This window comes from Lytechinus pictus, chromosome 3 (assembly GCF_037042905.1).
Source record: "Lytechinus pictus isolate F3 Inbred chromosome 3, Lp3.0, whole genome shotgun sequence".
NCBI lineage: Eukaryota > Metazoa > Echinodermata > Echinoidea > Temnopleuroida > Toxopneustidae > Lytechinus > Lytechinus pictus.
This window is the reverse complement of record NC_087247.1, coordinates 29,537,532-29,551,460: the sequence shown is the minus strand read 5'-3', so window position 1 is coordinate 29,551,460 and position 13,929 is coordinate 29,537,532. Positions and strand designations below refer to the sequence as shown.

Genomic DNA, 13,929 nt, shown 5'->3' with positions numbered 1-13,929 from the left:
GTGGGCAGGGTCATTGTCGCCATGATAATTGTATTTATTTGTCAAATTGCTGTGTGAGCTCTATATGTCACAATGACGGATGATGAGGTGGGTTCGGGGGATATATGTGCTCGGCCGCGCGACCTGCCGAGCATCTCTAGTTTCATAAATATAGTTTCATCACATTCTTATTCGTAATAGTGAACGTAGTAATAAATGGAAAAGAGACATTTACTTTGGGAGCATTTATCAAAAATTATTTCAATTATATTGAAATTCTTCCCTTTTATACAGCTCAAAAACTCCAGAAATATGAGAACAGCGACATCATCCCTCTCTTGAAGAAACTGGAAGAGGAACGAGACGCCAATGAGAGTTTGACAAAGAGATGCGAGACGTTGGAGGATCACATGAAACGCAATAGGTTGGATTTTTCGTTCATATTTTTTCTAAAGATATAATTTGGTTATTGTCAGTAGTTTTCCCCCATCGCCTTTGATAGACTTGACAGTATCATGATTAATCTCTTTTATAGTTTTTCAAACTTCTATCCAGGTGGTTGCTCATTAATCATGTTGCAGTAAGGTACCTTGTCAAACGTCTGTGCCACGTCTTCCTGTACGGATCCTGCTGTAAAGGCACTACATGCTGTTTTCATAGTGGTTTTCCCATTTTCCCCATTGTTTTATCGTGGATAAAATGTTGTAATTGGTAATGAAAGGCCGCTGGCGGGATTCCGGCATGAGAGATGCATTTCCGTGATTTGACGAAGTACTGGTTATAAATCTTATTTTATTGCTCCATCTACCTTTGTATCCATTCCCCTGTTTTCGTTAACAACATTACAATATCAGTCTCTGTCTTTTCTCCATCTTACATGACATCTATCCCTTGCAATAGCTTTGCGAATATGAAATTTGTAATGAAGTGAAACCAGTCATTTATCCTTCATGTTAATTTCAAGGTAGCTACATGGTTTCACACAGGTCTGAAACCTATACACTGTCTTGTAATAGCAATTAATACATATGTTCAGAAAGTGAAATTTCTTTCAAATAATTGAACATGGTTTCCCACTATCATATACATTCATATACAGGCCAATGCATCAAATCTCTGTTGATAGTGAAAGTCGTGAGAGTGTACAAAGACCTCGTTCAGCATCATTTTCTTCACCACCAGGTAATTGGGTTTACACTGTTTTTCCTTTTAAAAATAGCATAAGGTCTGGTCATAGGAATTGTAGAGGAATTTGTCTTCAAGTGATAGGAAGGTATATTATGCATCACAAAATGGGTGTAAGTTAAATTGCCAAAATAATCAGAAATCAATTCTTTGCTGTGAGTATCAAGAGTCACATGCACTGCACACATAAAATGCTTGTATGGGACTGTAAACAAATGTTTGGCCTGAACACTTCATGTGAATTTAAAAAAAGAAGAAGAAATCAGGCCAATTCTCCTTTAGCTTCTACTTATCATAGCCTTTTAAAATGAACATAAACCTATTTTGTGTGATAAAAGATAAATGCATATTGTTATGAAAAATATTGGAAGCACATTGAAAACAATGATTTTAAAAAAGTCACATTCTGTGGCTTGAAATTGTTGCAATATGAGCGTTGTAATGAAGATCAAATGTTTGTAGAGGTTGCAAAGTATAATGATTTTTAGTCATCCTTAAAAACTATGAAATAAACATTCTTAAAACTTTGCTGGATCAATACACCTTTTTGTGTTTGCCCTGTGTGAAATTTATTTCTATTATTATATGTCTCTGGCCGTCTTGGTATAAAATCCATTGTATGATAATTTCTATACCAAAATTGAACCCTTCTTTGCAAGCAGTTGTTATTTTGATTGTAATCATTTCTTTATTTCAAAGATAAGCAGCATACAAATGAACAAAGTGAAACAATGAGTAACAAGCGAAACCAGGTCCATGAACCTATACTGGTTCAAGGCAGGTTGAAATGTACATAAAAAGTAAATTACAAAGACATAAGATATTGACTGCGAACAAAAAGCAATCATACAATAAAACTGAGTAGGTGAATTTGCATTAACATTAAAAAATAGCTTTAAATAGAGACTTGCTTACATGAGCAAAGGCACAAAAAATGGAATCAACAGTGGAGCATTCCATACATCCGTTATGGTAGCAATAATCATTATACATATTAACGCAGTATTTTACATCATATTTTACATTATATACATGTATACATATATATATACAGTGCATATCAAAAAAAAGTTTATTCATTTGTAATATCCTGAAGATTTTTCCACATTTTAAACATTGGTACAGGTCCATTTAAGCAAATGACAATATAACTGTCGAAAAATATTTCCGCTTGAGTGAGCACCACTTACTTTTGAAAAGTTAGTGAAAAATGATTTGCGCAGAACTTTGAAATAGTTATGCGAATAAAAGTAGACCTTTATCGTGAAGAACACGTTGAATTTAGCTAGTAAAATTGATTTGAAGATATCTTTTACCTTTTAAAACTTGTTTCCTTGCCCAAAACACTTCAAAGAGTGCATTGCGCCCCACCCCACTCCCCACACACAGAGGCCATCGTGACGATATTTGCTTTACACTGAGCTGTGATTCACATGAAATGGCTTAGGCTTGATTTTCATTTTGTTAATCATTGTCAAGCTTGGAAAAAGTGTGGAAAAACAAGTATTAAGTGAAAAATGAAATGTAAACCCACTTTAAATAATAAAAGCTTAGTGAAAATATGCTGGAGATGTCTGATATAAACTTTTGTTCAGATTTAGTTATATCGTCAGATCCAGTTGGCACAACAAGGGTAAAGGTTTTGCCTACTAAGTGTTGAAATTTCAATTTGGGTGGCAAAAGTGTTACAAAATGCTTGAATGTATCCGTTTTTATTTCAATTGACTAAAAGTGCAAGGGAGATGTATGACAAATGTTTTGCAGGATAAGTTTGATTTTGCACTTTCCCCTTGACACAGCGTGAAAACGAGCATTTCTGCGCAAACAGATTTCTGCGAGCTTTACAAAAATGGACAGTGCTCACTCAAGTGTAACATCCTGTCAAAACTTTTACTTTCATTGGATAGATGAGACCCAAACCCAAGATTATATGTGAAAAAATTACCCACATGTTGTATATTTTTCAATTCCCAGGGCTTTTTCAAAGTGTAAACTTTTTTTTGATACGCACTGTATATATATATCACATCTTGGCTCGAATTACCTATTAGAACACTAAACCAGTAATGGTAAAAATGTTTGTAGTAGTTTTGTACTATGCAATTAATCTCTCTTGAGATAAATTCAGACAATATGCAGACAAATCATGGCACTGACGTTATACTGGCAACCGTGATGAGAATACTATCATGTTGGAAACTTTTATTGTTTACTGTGGCCATGTAGTCACAAACGTTTACCATCTGTAGTTTAACTATGAGTGTCTAAATGATACATTTCTGTTTACAAATGCTATTGGCCAGAATTCACAAAGTTGGTTTTCAAAATCGTCGGGTTTAACCCATGGTTTATTCAGATTTCCTTTATAAATTACACTTGATTTACTGTGTATATTGAAAAATGTCTCATACTGATGTGCACTTTAGTCACAAAACCATCTTTGTGAATTCTGGCCATTATGTTCCTTATTTTTACTGTAATTTACACGAAGGACTCATGCTATTGGTCAATAAAAGTATTATCATGCAGAGACAGTTTAAAATAAATTGAGTACTGTAATAAAGATGAATAATAATGATGTAAAATAATATAATGTCACATTTGGCTTTCCATAGGCAGGCCACTTTGGAACAATGATTTAACTTTAATAGCTCAGTTCACCTGTGAGATATATGGGCCATTTACATTTACAGCAAGTCTTACAAAACGTATTCTTTCTTACACAGATGACGTTGATGGACCTCCTCCTACTCGGTGGGAGAGGTTTCAGAACCACTTTATGGATAAATTTTTCACCTTGATGGCTGATTTCACGGAAGAGGGAGAGGAAAGTGATTCTGATGCTCCCACAGAGGGGGATGAACTTACGGTCAAGAAGTGAGTTCAGAAACATATTTTGTTAATAACTTTGTTGATTTTGTGGGGTTCAGTGTTCATCAAGCAATTTTGATTTTACCTGGACCCTGGAAATCCTATAAGTAGAATGATTTTCATGCTCAATATTAACTTGATATTTTATTTGGTTGATGTGCAATTTGTATTTTTTCATACCAGACAAATAAAAATGGATATTAAATTTCTAAATGGTGATATAGATCCTAATCAAATGATTGGCTGGAGTCTGTCACATTACCTCTTATTAAAAATTGCTAATGACCGGTACTAATGAGTTATTTCTGTAAACTCTTTGATGAAATATTCGTATAAACGTCTTACCCATAAAAATTTGAAACTTCTTTGTAAATTTTTGCTACAGAAATCAAGGAAGATTTTTTTTTCATATTTTTGCCATGTATCGAGTAAAATGTAGTCTTTTCTTGTAATGTTAATATTAATATAATGTGACTTATGAAGCCTACATTGCATCCTGAATAGTTATCAGCAGGAGTATACAGTACCTGCACTAAACACTCAAGATACAAAGACTGGTCACATGACTGGTCATATGATACTTTATGTTTGCATATGACACTGTGGTTTTGGTTTCAATATTCCAGGAAGTATGTGAATATCCCTGCTTACATGCAATTTTCTTAGTAGGGTTTTCTCTCCATTGTTATGTTTTATATTGTTTTGTCAATGCAATATGTTTATATAATATAACAATATATTTGTACCGGATTTTAAAGAAGAAAAATAAATAAAAATTGTAATTTGTAGGGTTATACTATGGGAGGGGAGTTTTTTGACAATTCATTTATTTCATACTTCCTTGGTGTTCAATAACAAGTGAAAATAAGTAATAGGGGCATGAGGGCTAGTTTCTAGTTTCCTGCCCCCCACCCCCAAGTTTTTTTTAAGAAAACATTTTCATTGGAGGTATAGCTTCATAGTCCCTATTATAAAATAAGCAAAGGGTTCAATATAAACAAAATGAACAGAAGTGATAACAATAGCCCCCATACCGACATATTGATCACCTATCATTTGTTTAAAAAATATTGTAAAATGTTATTGCCTGCATTTTCTATACCAATTACAGGTTGAAGGAAAATTTGAAAAGATTTCGTAAGTATATCATCAATTTCTTAAGTATGAATGGAAGACTATTGATCACAATGATCTGGCTAATATGATGGAAACCCAGAGGGTTGTGTGTAAATATTGGGCCTGGTCTAAAATGATTTGTTATGACTAGGTAACATTTACTAGGATAGAATTTGTTATCATGTTTAATAGGTAATATGGCATCCTAATGCTTGAATGTTGAATAGATCTACAAATGTGGCAAATATTTTGCAGATGTACGCCTTTTTTTCTACACCTTCATTCTTCATACTATATTTTCTCATTTTCATACTTTTATTAAATCCAATTTATGTGCGGGTTAACTACTCCTTTAATCACCAATTGGCTTGCATTTCTTTGGCTTCAGTGGAGAGTGGGAATAAGAATCATCAAAGATAGCCATTTTAAACCAACATATAGGTATGTACGTTCTGCAAATTGTATTCTCTATAATTGATATGATCATATGATTTTAATTACTCCTTGTTTTGTCTTCATTGTTTTCATATCTGTATATACTTAGAAGCTGGATATGAGCCTGGACTCTTATTTTGTAAAGCAATGTCTGCCCTAGTATCCTGGAAATCAACATCAAATACCTTCCTTGCATTTGTTGTAAGTGGACTTCATATATTGATTCATTCAAGAAAATATTTTAACATTTAATGTAAAAAAGGGAAATACAGGACAAACTGCTGTGAAAAGACATATAGCACTTAACTCTTTGCCCGCTTTGTTCACCTACAGTCACATACAGCAGACTGCCAAGTTCAACTCAAGTCACATTTCTATTCACAATACACACAGAGTGCATTAAGTCTATTGTTCATACACACATACACAATAGTGATGGGTGCAATGCATCGTACTATGTACACACAAAGTTTTTCTTTACAATAAACCTATCAAAAGCTATTGTGAGCTGAATTAGCATATTCCATGCAAATCCCAGGTTACAACTTGACCAGAGTACACAGACAAGTAGGTAAAGATTTGTTAGGATATGAACCTGCACAATGAAAAAGGTGGCTCGTTGGCACATCTTTTGTATTCTTTGCTATGTGTCTTTCAATAAATCCCTAAATGAGAGTGGATTCAGATTCATGCATGAGTTTTTGCACATTTTTAAAAACCATTTTTGGCAGTCCTTTGTATTTGTCATGCATCTGCCATGTGTGAAGAATTCATTTTGTAGTTGGTCACAACAAAAAATGACTTTTTACTCAAACTAATAGTCTTAAAGCCTCTGCACACCTTACCACTGGTCCACAATCTGATTTTGGAATGACTCACATTTTGCATATTTTCTAAAAACGAAAAGTATCTTTATATTTGAGGTTTTAATTAACTCTAAAAATATTCTAATATAACAATTTTGGATGACTGCAAGCCTGTATTTTGGAGTAAGGGCCAAACTGGTTATAAATCGTAGCCAGTCGTACGATTGCTAGGACGTCATTACAACTAGATATTCAATTTGCTTTTATTCTCATAAGGATGGTATCATAGTCACAGATTTGAATATATGTATTTGTATTTAGAAAACAGATGTTCCATGTCTCAATATTTGCATACAATTTTACTATGTTTTATTCAAAATTGCATATCGACCGTAAAGTGTTTGGTGGCCTTTAAATTTGGAATGAAACTATGAAAGCATATCTGACTATTGTAATAACTCGATCTGTAAGTGGGTTTCCTTCTTTTCTGTGACATACTGTATATCACATTTTTGAATCATTGTATTCTGTCTTTCCCATAGATATATATGTATGTTGTATGGAGAGGATGGAGTGCTACTCTACTGATTGGGCTGTTGCTATGGTACCTTACCACAACGTACTTCATCTCAAGGTAAGTCCCCCCCCCCCCCCCACCACCACCACCAATAAGAATTAAAAAAATAAAAAAGTTGTTTGATTGTAATCAACTGACTGACCTTATGTAATGAGGCTGACCCTCCCTTTCTTTTTTTAATCCACAACCAATCGCATTACATTTTAAAGGCGAAGCTTAAAATACTTTAAAAATAGCTTGCTTCCAGTATGTATGATTTTATTGTTTTTGTTGTGGGTGTGTATTATTAAAAATCGAAACATGGAGATTAAGAAGCAGATGTCAATGTCTTTGTTCATTTAATTGTCAACTAAATGCAAGGAGATAGAGAATTACACACACTTGTTACCTTTTAAACAGCCCAAACGCCCTCAGCTTTGCCTCGGGTGTGTAAGAACTGTTCCAACAGTACCTCGTGCATTGAATTTTATTAATGTCCTCGATGATATGTTTTATTTTTAAAATGAAACTTATTTTTCTGTCTTTTAGGGGCTGGACTATTCAATTTTCATTTCTTCCTTATCATCTTGTGGAAGTGGTATGTTATAATTCATTCTTGAATTTATCATGCTAAACTTCCTTATCATTTCCTGCATTTAAAAAGATATTAAATACAGTCAAATCTGTCATAGCAGCCACTGTCTGTAGTGAAAACATATCTTTAGTAGCCATCAGAATTGTCTCCCATTTGATAGGAATATGTGTTACAGAATCTGTCTACAGTGGCCACTTTTTCTGTTTTCCTTGGATGGCCTTGGTAGAAAAGTTTAATTCTACTTATTTTAAAAACTGGATGAATGGTTCTCTAAAGATTAAGTTTCCTGGATAAGATGTCAAGGTTTTATAATTATCCTGGATTGATAATCATCATGCTGAGCTTCTTCATGATTTTCCCATCTAAATGCGCATCAAATAGAAATAAATCAAAATCGAATAAACGGGTCACTAAAAAATAATCATTGTCATGATTTTCCACATAGATGTTCATTAAATACTTGATTGAAAATTTGGAGCATTATTTATATATCATAATATGAAATGAAATTTCCTGGATAATTTCTTGCTCTCCATGCAGACACAGGATGAAAGACCCCCACTGTCAATGTCGGACAGGTTTCAGTTAGTACTACACGTCAGCAGGAGAGTGCAGAATATACTCGGGAGCTTAGCTGATCAGATGGAAAAAGTCCATAAGTAGGTTCAGAACTGTGTCTTCTTTTTTGTTGTTGAGTACATTAACAAATTTCCCTCAAACATTAATAGTTATTATGTTAAGTCAATAACTCAGTTGGTCATCCATTTGCCTTAGTATGTTAACATGGCGAGATACATCATCTTGCAGAGGGAACTTATATCATAGCTAGTCATCTTATTGTTGTTTCGTACTTATCTCACCATGACGACTAAAAAACTTTTTAACTTGGCGAGACAGTATGTCTCACCATGCCAACATATAACTATTTATAAGTCAACTTCGTAAGATAACCATATAGATATGACATGGCAAGATAAAATACCTTGCCGCCTCATCAATTATGGCACTTGGAAAGCTTTGATAACTTTGTTTAGGCATGTAAAGATTTATAGTTGCAACAAAATCTTGAAAATTCCAAGATCCAATATATTTATGTCAAACAGATCATTTTGATAAAGCGTTGAGCCTCAATCGCGAAGTGTAGAAATTTGAATGAAGTGTTTTCATTTAACATTTAACACTATGGTATATTTAGTGGGTTTTTTTAAAATTAGATTAGTGACATTCAAAATCAATCTTATTTGTGTTTGTTGTAGCTTCCTCTATTGGACAAATCCAGATCTTACAAAGAGCCTGTATACCAATCTAGTAATTGCATTTGTAGCTTCATTATTTATATCTGGATCAATGCTGCTCACATTGATTGGTATGTATTATCATTATGATGTAAAAACTATTAACATTGAAAAGTGCTCGAAAATTATGCTCAGTGGCAGTAATGAATATAATAATGTTCCCACTGATACTTTATCACATGGTTGCATCCCTTGTCCCTTAAAACAAGTGCCTGTTGACCTATGCTTGTTTTTCTTCAGAATTCTGAGCTTTTTTTTTTTTAAATAAAGATTATTACACTTTAGCACTTCATATATCTTACATATTTTCTACATATGGGGCTGTCATGCCTGAATGTTTAAACCAATGTATGCTGATGTACATAGGCTATGGCAAGCCATTTTCTTAATACTATCATCTTGATTCCAAGAATTGCATTTCGTAAACAACACAAATGGTTCTTCATATAAAGAATTTGAATTCTCAACATTTTGTATTGTTAATAGGATGCAATTTTGTATAGGTTAAAGAACAAAATGGATGCCATGCGTATGGAATACAAGGTTACGCTGGCTGGCTATAATGTCGGGGGGGGGGGGGGGGGGTTGGACTTGTGGTTTTGACGCTTGCCTCTGAAACTAGAGGTTTTTGGTTTAAATCCCAGCCATGGCATAATTATTTTTATCATCATTTTAATGTCGGGGTGGGGGTGGACTTGTGGTTTTGGCTCTTACCTAGTAGAGGTATTGGGTTTCAATCCCCGCCATTTATCTTTATCTTTATTTATCTTTATCATCATTATTTGTATCAATCTTTGTCCCTAGGTCTCTTTCTTGGTGTGAAGATTTTTCTCATCAATCCAGTACTCAAGAAGTATCCTCGTCTCAAGGCCAAGTATAGTTTCGAGGAGAAGATATTTAGGGAAGCGCCGACGGCTGCCCAGCTTGAACAAAGACGTGCTATTGAAGAAACACAACAGGTAAAGTTTGGACTGGGCTAGTGTGTGTCGTGGGAGGGAAGGGGCACATAAATAATCTACCCTGAGTGTTGTAACCAGATTGTTCCAAAATTTAATGCATTAACACTCATCCTACTAAGAGATATGTTAGGCAAGGCATTATATTGCATTGATCAGCAATAACTGATAAAGTTGATCTTTCTCTAGTCTTGGGACTGTTTGAATTTGTCAAAATTCAAGTGAGAAGATGTATATGACATAAGTTTGCATTTTCTGGTCTCTGAAAAAATGCCTTGAGTTAGGCAGTTGTTTGACTTATGGAATGTCAACTTAAACAGAGTCTGCTGTAGGCCTACTTATATATTTATTATTCTTTTCAATGTAGGTGAAATTTGACTTTTATTTAGATATTAACACATATTTTACATATTCTGATGTGAAATTGTACTTCGGGTTAGGCAATTATTATACTTTATATAGAAGGTCAACTTATGCAGAATCTACAATATTTCTTTCTGACTTTCTTAGTTCCTAGTCCCAGATATTGAGGGTATTACAGTCCGGTTCAATGGAGAAGAAATGCAGGACTCTGAACCTGCAAGTAAGAGGTTCAAAGCCTTTGCAGAGACGTTCAATGTGCCTGAATCAGAACAGCCTTTGTCAGGTGAGCAAAGACTTGTTGTATCAAGAAATTTTTTAAAGACCTTAGTTTTCTGTGTTCTTAAATGCCTATTCCATGTTCTTTGGTGTTCTTAACATCAGTCTCTGTGTTCTTTGGTGATTTGAGGATAAAGCAATTGAAATTTATTGAAAATCTGAGAAAAACATAAGTTTCCATGCAGATACAGATTGACAAACGATTCCTAAGTACTGGGAATAGTTTTTACATAATTACAGTTTTTGCTTTATTTCAATTTTCTCGATTTTCACTGTATGTGTGTATTTTTTCAATTTTTGCCCTGGAATTTTTTTTGGTAAAAGTCTGATTTTTCCAGTTTTTTTTTGTATTATGGGAAATTGGGGACTTCATATTATTAAAAATCCAATTGTTGGAACTTTGTTCCAACTTTGTTGGAATCAATCTTTCAGTGTAGCTTTGTTTTCTTTCTATGTACTTAATGTTTCTTGCTTGAGTGACTCAGTTTGGAAATTTGATGCATCTTATTATTTTATAGTGCATTAAGAAGTAGTTTATCTTTTGATTTACATCAATAACTGGGATATACTCATTTGATTTGCTAGTTCATTACGATTAACTTGCACGCCGAATAAATGTACACAATTTTTCCTGCGTGCGCAGCATCTCCCTACGCACGCACTATCCCAAAATCATCCCGCAAAAAGGCGTCCATTTCCTCTTTTACTTTCGCCTGCCGCCGTGATCAGACGTTAGCTAAGTACACTCCCACTTTTCTATAAAAAGTGTCCGTTGTTTACATATTTATCTATGTATTTACAGCCTATTTCAATCCTTTGCCTTTCGGCTTTAGATTGATTTCATTTATATTATAGTGCATGGAGCATTCGTGTTATTATTCACGTTTTTCTTTAAATAAACTTGTGAGTTCCGAACGTCAGTTTCGTTTTCTCACAGACGGGTTGCTTCCGCTTCCCTTACCTGTAGCTCCGCGCACTATACGACGCCAAATCTTTTTAATTCTTTATTATTCTTGACTTGCACCTTTGCATCGTCTTGAATTGAATTGATTTTATTTCCTCCCCACAGCTTAGGCTATGGGACAGATAGGAGCGTCGTCCTTGTTTGTTCTCAAACTTGTTTTCAACTTGTTCCTTTGTGAGTTGGTTGATTGTCTCAATCAATCTTTTGTTTTTGTTTGATTAATTGATTGATTGATTAATTAATTAATTAATAAATTGTTAATTAACCAATTGGTTAATTGTTTAATTATTAATTAATTTTAATAATTATTTTTGTATTGAAATTTTTTTTTTTTAGACTTATTGTCTTAAAAATTTTTTTCTCTTAAAATTTTTTGGGAAGCCCCCCTGTTTTCTATTAGCGTCCTTTAAAAAAGTTTTCGCTAATGAGTTTTCGGCTTTCCAGTTTAAGGGAAGTAAGTTTGTACTTCTTCCTTTCACTTATTTCTTTTGACCCTTGTCAAAAAAAAAAAAACTTGTGTTTTTTTTCTTAGCTGATCCTGCTCTTCGTCCTTGGACTTAGACGTTTCTGTTTTTAATTAATTAACGTCATGTTTACGTGTAATTGATTAAAAAAAACTTCAGCTTCTTAACTTTGTTTGATCTCGTGTTTAAGAAGTCGATCCTGTTCTTCCGAAGTTATTAATTTTATTAATATTTCTGATAAGGATCTTGCTTTGTCACCTTTCTTGTCCACCCACCCCTCCGCCCCCTCTCTGTTTTCGACCCTCCTTTTGTTCTTTCAGCTAAGAACTTACCAGGTAGATGAGCTCTTTTGACTCATCTCCTGATGACTCCAAACCTGCCGCTGGGAGAGAACCAGACATGGTATTTTTGTTCCCGTGATCAGCGGCGGTGAGTATGAGGGCAAGAGAGTGAGACCCTTTGCGATGGGCTCTATAAAGGGTGGAACCGTGGAGTTGCGTCCACGTGCCTTGGAAAAAGGAGGGTGGAACCGTGGAGTTGCGTCCACGTGCCCAAGAGGGTGGAACCGTGGAACCGCACCCACGTACCCGAGCGTTTTAGGGTGGAACCGTGGCGCAGCGGCCACGTGCCTGAAAGGTGATAGCCAAGGCTCCCTCGACGGGACCTGAACCTATTTTGGGGAGTGTGGTACTAGTATAGAAAACTTCACTCCTCCAGGGCTGCTTTACCCACCGGCTATCGGGTCCAACAATTCCGGGTTAAGAGCATGGGACTCTTTTCCCGGCACAGACTAGGCTCGATGCTTTGTCAGTCTCCTTCAGGGAGCATTAGCAAAGGGCTACCAGCCCCTAGTCGCTAGAGACACGTGAGCTCGACTCCGTCAATCTCACGATTATCTGATCAGGGTGGAACTGTGGAATCGCGTCCACGTGCCCTTAAAGGTGGAACCGTGGAATTAGCGTTCATGTGCCTAAACGGCTTGATCAGATTTGGGTGATTTTTCTCATGCGAGATATCACGTCCCCCCTGTCTCTTGTGCCCTATTCTGCCCCCCGGCGGGGGCCGCATAGAAGAGGAAGAAGAAGAAATTCTAGGTTGCTAACCCCGCTTCGCGGGCAGACCCTTTCTTTCTAATTCTTGTGCCGATGGTCAGGCGTCGTAACTTCATGTTACAACAGAACGCCCTCGAGCATCACAGATTTTTATCCTCATGCTCTCTGTCAGCTAAAACCGCTGTGTCAAACACCAGGCAGGTCAAGCAGACATTCGCCATCTCACACCTCGGAGAGTCACCGGCAATTTCATGATTCGCCGGCGCACGCACCTGCAAGGGAAATTCCCGCTAATACACAGGTGTTATCGACATACGGGCATCGCCCCCCATTATGTCACCAGACTCCCGATAATTGTGGGTCACGCGTCGCAACTCTCATGTTGCTTCACACGCCCACGAGCAGTGCGGGTAAATTCCCCCACGCTTCATGTCAGCTTCAGCCGCCGTGTCAAGCACCGGACAGGCCAAGCAGACATTCGCCATCTCATACCTCGGAGAGTCACCGGCAATTTCATGATTCGCCGGCTCACGCACCTGCAAGGGAAATTCCCGCTAATACACAGGTGTTATCGACATACGGGCATCGCCCCCATTATGTCACCAGACTCCCGCTTCATGTCAGCTTTAGCCGCCGTGCTAAGCACCGTGCGGTTCAAGCAGTCACCTGCCCTCTCACGCCGGGCTTTTATTGAAACGCTGTTCACCTACACGGTGACCCCGTTTCCATGCAGGTGCTTCCAACATACGGCTTTCAAGCCAACATGTCGGCAAGCTCTCGATGACCGACGGCTGGACGTTGCATCCTTACAGGTTGCATCAACACGTCCCGAGCATTACGGGTTCTTACCCTCGTGTTCTCTGTCATTACAGACCGCCGCTACGCGACGGCTGGGCTTATCAACAGCCTCGCACCAGCCACCGGCCCTTTTCTTTGAAATTGCCGGCCCTTTTCACCCGCACGGGTGTTTTCATGATATGCACAGGTGCTGCTGACGTATGGGTCTCACCCAGCAA

At 36.6% G+C, this 13,929-nt stretch overlaps 1 protein-coding gene across 3 annotated transcripts in view; it reads left to right on the top strand.

The window, feature by feature from the left end:
* Positions 1 to 13,929, top strand: part of LOC129255716 (GRAM domain-containing protein 4-like) — a 41,006-nt gene that overhangs the window by 16,861 nt on the left and 10,216 nt on the right. For all 3 annotated transcript variants that reach the window (XM_064096776.1, XM_064096778.1, XM_064096777.1), the window contains 11 exons: positions 274 to 403; positions 1,079 to 1,161; positions 3,891 to 4,041; positions 5,147 to 5,172; positions 5,696 to 5,787; positions 6,935 to 7,026; positions 7,498 to 7,546; positions 8,084 to 8,202; positions 8,800 to 8,909; positions 9,643 to 9,797; positions 10,305 to 10,440. In XM_064096776.1, coding sequence (XP_063952846.1) covers positions 274 to 403; positions 1,079 to 1,161; positions 3,891 to 4,041; positions 5,147 to 5,172; positions 5,696 to 5,787; positions 6,935 to 7,026; positions 7,498 to 7,546; positions 8,084 to 8,202; positions 8,800 to 8,909; positions 9,643 to 9,797; positions 10,305 to 10,440 — 1,143 coding nt within the window. The remainder of the gene's footprint in view (positions 1 to 273; positions 404 to 1,078; positions 1,162 to 3,890; positions 4,042 to 5,146; positions 5,173 to 5,695; positions 5,788 to 6,934; positions 7,027 to 7,497; positions 7,547 to 8,083; positions 8,203 to 8,799; positions 8,910 to 9,642; positions 9,798 to 10,304; positions 10,441 to 13,929) is intronic.